Source organism: Petaurus breviceps, unplaced genomic scaffold (genome assembly GCF_028583685.1).
Source record: "Petaurus breviceps papuanus isolate PSGF00001 unplaced genomic scaffold, PetGlider_PUasm1.0 227, whole genome shotgun sequence".
NCBI classification, from domain to species: domain Eukaryota; kingdom Metazoa; phylum Chordata; class Mammalia; order Diprotodontia; family Petauridae; genus Petaurus; species Petaurus breviceps.
Window position 1 is genome coordinate 11,299,699 of NW_027185896.1, and position 6,000 is coordinate 11,305,698.

General features: G+C 50.7%; 1 protein-coding gene across 4 annotated transcripts in view; it reads left to right on the top strand.

Annotated features, from left to right (window-relative positions):
• Positions 1-4,948, top strand: part of USP19 (ubiquitin specific peptidase 19) — a 28,446-nt gene extending 23,498 nt beyond the window's left edge. For 3 of the 4 annotated variants that reach the window (XM_069095744.1, XM_069095741.1, XM_069095742.1), the window contains exons 24-27: positions 93-245; positions 569-732; positions 1,555-1,733; positions 3,470-4,065. In XM_069095744.1, the coding sequence (XP_068951845.1) occupies positions 93-245; positions 569-732; positions 1,555-1,733; positions 3,470-3,697 (724 nt within the window). In that variant the 3' untranslated portion in view covers positions 3,698-4,065. Of the gene's footprint in view, positions 1-92; positions 246-568; positions 733-1,554; positions 1,734-3,469; positions 4,066-4,300 lie in introns of those variants that run through there. The other variant, XM_069095745.1, reaches the window with a different exon arrangement.
• The last annotated feature ends 1,052 nt before the right edge of the window (positions 4,949-6,000 follow it).

Sequence of the window (6,000 nt, forward strand, 5' to 3'; positions counted from 1 at the left end):
AAGGCACACATTGCCCACCCCATCATGGCTGTAGATATTCAGTGTCTGCCCTAGCCCCATTGTCTAACTTGTTTCCACTTGCCTCTTTGCAGGTACTGTCCCAAGTGTAAGCAGCACAGAGAGGCCTCCAAGCAGCTGATGCTGTGGCGCCTTCCAAATGTGCTCATTATCCAGCTGAAGCGCTTCTCCTTCCGAAGCTTCATCTGGAGGGATAAAATCAATGACATGGTGGAATTCCCTCTTAGGTGAGGAACCTTGGGGCATAGTTGGGAGGAGACAGAATCCCATCCTCAGGGATCTGAGCCCTTACTCTCTCTCAGGATGGGGAAGTCTCTTGTTGAAGGAGCAGACAGCACAGGGAGAAATTGTGCCTTGCACATAGTAGGCATTTACCAGGTATTTGAATGAATGATGAATGGACAGAAATAGCAAAGTGTTGCATATTTGCCATGACTAGAGAGCCTCTGCTAACTCTGGGTCATAGAGGAAAAGGTCAGATTTGACAGCTCTTCTGGGAAGGTCCTTATCATTTCATGGAATCATAACAACCTCTTTTCCACCAACCCAGGAACCTGGACTTGAGCAAGTTTTGCATAGGCCAGAAGGATGACCGGCAACTTCCAACCTATGACCTATATGCAGTCATCAACCACTACGGGGGCATGATTGGGGGTCATTACACTGCTTATGCCCGCCTTCCTAGTGACAAGAACAGCCAGCGGAGTGACGTGGGTGAGAGAGTATCCTGTCCCCAAAGGGGAAGGCCTCCCCCTCCCCAAAAAAATGGTCCAAGCAAGAATTTGAACAGGTCCACTGGTATAGTTTAGAATCTCTGTCCTCTTTCACTCATCTCCCCCAAGCCTTGATGTTTTGATGCTTTATGGGACCTTAGCCTCAGCTTTCAGGGGCCTTTTTTGGTTGTTGTTTGGTCTTGTCCACCTCTTCATGTCCCCATTTAAGGTTTTCTTGACACAGATACTGGAGGACTTTGCCATTTCCTTCTCTAGCTCATTTTACAGATGAGAAAACACTTACAGCAGAGTAAAGTGACTTGGTCAGGGTCATACATCTAGTAAGTGAGGCTGGATTTACACTCAGGTCTTCTTGACTCTAGGCCCAGCATTCTATCCACTGCTTTACCTAGCTCCTTCAGGTTTTTTTGTTTTGTGGGTTTTATTTTTTTTTTTTTGCCTTTTGGAGGGCAATTGGGGTTAAGTAACTTGCCCAAGGTTACACAGCTAGGCTCCTTCAGTTTTTAGCAAATCCTTATTTCCATTATATGACTTATTTTATAGTGCACCAGATTCTATGGTTCCCACTTAGGCACATTCAGAGCCTCCTGTGCCCTTGTCTGGTCTTTGCTGCATAAAGATAGGCATTTCCCAGAAGTCTGACACATGCCCCTTTTTTTGAAAGAGAAAGTCAATCAGAGCAACAATAAGAAATTGCTTTTCTCATATCCTGGGGAAAGGGGCTGGAGGTGGGTCTTGCTTTCTTTGTTCTGGGACACGTCTACTCCTAGTCATTCCTCCTTGTTCTTCCCCAACTCCAAAGGCTGGAGACTATTTGATGACAGCACAGTGACTACAGTAGATGAAAGCCAGGTAGTGACCCGCTATGCCTATGTCCTCTTCTATCGTCGGCGAAACTCTCCTGTGGAGAGGCCTCCAAGGGCCCCTTCCACTGAGCACCACCCTGATCTGGGCCCAGCTACTGAGGCGGCCACCAGCCAGGTGAGAGGAGAACCTGCATGATGTGACGTGTTGCGTGCGGGGTACTTAAATACTTGAAGTCAGGAGGAGATGGGAGGAAATATGATGACCACATCATTTCTTGTCTTGCCCTGATTCTTGGTGGGTGCGGTGATTGGGGTCTGATGCAGTGACATCTGCCCTGGGGATCTCTCTTGAGCTTTGGTACCTGACTCACAGACAAAGCACCTCTCATTTCATCTTTCCTTGACTTATCCTCCCAGTTCCATCCATGCCCTCCCTGTTGGCATTGGGCAGTAGAGGCTTCTTCAAATCCCCAATGGGGCTGAGAGACTTAGGTTCTGTGTCCATTGTACACCCCAGTGAGCTCTGAATATTCTACAGACTTGCGAATTTGGCCATAGAGGAAAGCAGGGCTTCTGAGGGGCTCAGGCACTCAATAGCCCTGGCCCCCAGCAGGGCAGCCAGTCCACTCATGCGCCCACGTGGACACACCAGACATGCAAACGCACATGCACTCCCTGATCTGTATTGACCCAGGGAGGTTTCTCCCAGAAGGAGGATGGGCTTCTAGAGCTAAATTACTCCAGTCCTTTAAGACTCTCAGTCTTAGATGTTCGTATGTATCCAGCCTCTGCTGGAGCACCTCTCCTTGATGTGTTCATCATGTGTTCTCCTGATAGCACACATACACACATACATCCACACTGTTCAAATACTAGTCCACACACGCCGCTCACACTGATTGCCCCTGCTCAGAGGTGAGTACCTGCTTTCCTTACCCTGAGTATTGCTCCTTAAGGCTGAACATTCTGGGGTTGACATCCTTCAGCCCCATGGAGCTCAGCCTCCAGGAGAAGCTGCCTCAGTCCACAGGCCCTGAAGCCAGAGCTCTAAGGAATAGGGATGCTGTGATTATTGGGAGGCCTTGGGCTTTCTCCCTCTCCCCCCTAGTGAGGGGATCTATTTGAGCTCTCTCTGGAGTGGGAGGCACCAGCCTTCTGCCTAAACCCACCACCTCTGCCATCGACACATTGCCACTTGTGACAGCATGCGAGTGTAGTGGGCATAATCTGTCCTTCAACTTGATCCGTCAACTCTACTCTCCACCTCCTCCCTCACTGGGCTGGGCTCCTTGGGAATGCCAGGGGACCATCTCCTCTGATCAGGCCTGGCACATAGGAGGAACTCCAGATGTGGGCAGAACAAGAACTCTCTACCTGAAGAGACCAGTGATAGGCCAAGGCCATTGGAGCTTTGGCTTTTGGGGGAAAGAAAACCACGCTGTGATTGTTTAAGCCCTGCAAGTGCTTGGGGCAGAGATGCACTGTGATTGGCTGACCAAGTTATCTGGGTCAGGGAAGAAAAGCTGTGCTGTGTTGGGAGATCTCCTGTGAGCAAGACTCCTTTCATCTGGAGGAGAACTGGGCAGTGATTTACTGGATCCTTTTTGATCCTGGGGACTGGAAAGCTGAACTCTGATTGACTGTCTGAGTGAAACACATTGTGCTGGAGAAAGTCATGCCAGGATTGCCCTGTACCCCCTTGAAATTCACCTCAGATGATTACTACAGTTGACTGCCACCTACCTTCTGACTGCTTGACCCTGGGACTGCAGGTGGACAGCCCCAGCACCCATTCCTGGGGTGGCCAGGGTGGGGCTCAGGGCTTCGGGGGGTGGGAACACCAGGGGCCACATCCCATCCTGTCCTGTCTTCCCGCTCCCTGGTGCTGACTCAAGTTTCCGCACACCGCAGGCTTCCCGGATCTGGCAGGAGCTGGAAGCAGAGGAAGAGCTGGGGCCAGAGGCCTCAGGACGCCTGGGCCACTGGGGGCCCCGAGGCTGGGCAGCCCCACCGAGGCGGGCCCCTGACGCACCAGATGAGGGCTGCCTCCGCTACTTCGTCCTGGGCACCATGGCTGCCCTGGTGGCACTTGTCCTCAATGTGTTCTATCCCCTGGTGTCCCAGAGCCGATGGAGATGAGTTGCCCGCCTGTAGGCTGGCCCCTCTGGGGAGTGGATTTGAACCCCAATGTGGACTCAGGGCCCTGGCTGTGTTGTGTACATTCATGTCTCAGGGCTGCCTGCCAGCCTCCCCCTAGGAGAGAATAGGCTTCTGCCCAGCCAGTTCCTCATGCCTCAGACCCTGAGCTATGTCCCTGGGCCACTTGCCTGCTGGGCCCCCCCCTTTAGCCCCAGGTTATAAGCATAAACCTGAGGTTACAGGGATCCTGTTCTCCCTTCTTGCCTTCAATCTATGAGGCCCAGCCCCAGGTCCTTTCCTTTTCCATGCCCCCTATTCCCAAGCTACTTTCCTGTATTTAATGTGTCAATAAAGTGAAATTGTTCCCAGGCTCAGTGTCTTATCTCCTCCCTCTGGTGCCTCTTATTGCGTCTTTTCCCCATGTGCGCCTAATGTCCCAAAAGTGTACTAGAGTACCCCTACAAATTCATGTGCCCTGATTGCTCACTGGTGGGGGAGGGAAGGACCCACACCTTAGGGAAGGAAGAGGATCCTGGGTACTGTTGGAGGGGGAGCAGCTGCCCTCTCCATACTGCCCCTTCCAGCATTATGTTCCATTTACAGGGAATGGGCCCTGCGCCCTTCACGCCTGGTCTGGACCCTGAGGGGGGCCCCCCGATGACGCCCGCAGAGCTGTTCCCCCGCCCCACGGAGCGCCCCACCCCTACCTACAGCAACATGGAGGAAGTCGACTAGCAGGTCCCTGGGTGGGGGGGCCCTGGGTGGGGGGAGGGTGTATCTAGTAGGGCTTTCTGACTTTGGCCTTCTCCTATGCCAAGCACCTTGTTCACCCTCAGCTTTCCCCCTCCCTAGCTCCTAACAGCTACCCTCAGCCTTTCCCTCCTAACCGGGACCCAGGCTCCATTTGGGGGGTGGAGGCGGGAGGGAGCTGGAGGGTTTGGGGCTTCTGAGGTGGTGCCTTGGCTGTCTGCAGTTAGCCTGCACGTCTCGAATGTCCGCACACACACACACACACGCACACACACACACACACAAAATGCACACACACCAGCCCCCTGTATTAGACCCTGGACTTTTCCCTGGCTCTGAGCCCAGCCCCTGGTACCCTCTGTGTTTAATTTCTCTCAGTTGTACTTTCAGTTCTTTCCGATTTGCATTTTAATTTTATTTGAAATATTGTAATTTTTTTGCATTTGGGAAGTGATTGCTGCTGTTTAAATATATTTTAAACAATAAATAAGTAAACCTCAATTATTGTAACCTCTGTGGAGGCTGCATTTGGCACTGCCCATCCCAAGAATACCAGGGACCACCTGGTTCTACCTTCGTCCAAGCTTTCTCCCACAACTTTGTCTTTTCCCCTCTACTCATTCAGCATCTTTGGGGCCAGGATGGAAGAGAAGACGTGAGTGACCCCACTTGTTAGGGATAAGGGGGGAGCCAGGGAGGCAGGTGGGTACACTGCTTAGAGGATGACTTTTGGCAATGATCATACAACTAGTGTAGCAGGTGAAATTTGAACTATGTCATTTGATGATCAGTGAAATATTGTTCTTTAAAAAAGGTTCTCGGGGTGGCCAGGTAGCACAGCAAGTAAGAGCATCGGCCCCAGTGTCAGGATGACCTGGGGATCCGAATCCTGGGCTCAGACACTTAGCACCCAATTGCTTTAAAAAAAAAAAAAAGGTTCTCATACTCAAAAAAGTTTGAGACCCACTGTTCTCACTCCCTAACTTTATGGATGAAGAACAAACACAGAGAAATTAAGCTACTTATTCAAAGTAATATGAGTAGGAAAAGGGAAGGGGGAACACGTATTTATTAAGCATTTGCTTCTTGCCAGGCACTGTGCTAATAAGCTCTGAACAAAAATGATTTGATTTTCCTGGAAGCAGAGTCAGGCTTCATACCTAGCTCTTGATCCCAAAGCCAGAGCTTAGGCTAGGTGCCTCAGGTGTGTTTAGGCAAGGATGGGAGGAGCTCTAAGTTTGGAATGTCTGGCCCAGTTAGGGACATGTTCCTTGTAGTATCTTAGATTCTTTAGATTTAGGGAGGGACTTTTTGGAACTTCTGGTCTGTTTACCCTCGCTGGGAAATAGTCCCCAGACAAAGAAAAGAATTTGTCCATGATCATATGGGTAGCAAAAATCTAACATTGAGGCCCAGATCACTTGATTACAAATCTGGTGGGGTTTTTGTAGTTTATCTAGATTCTTTGTTGGTGGGGGTGATAGGTCTTAGTGCACAGAGCACTGGGCCTGGAGTCAGGAAGATTGATCTTTGAGTTCAAATCTGGCCTCATA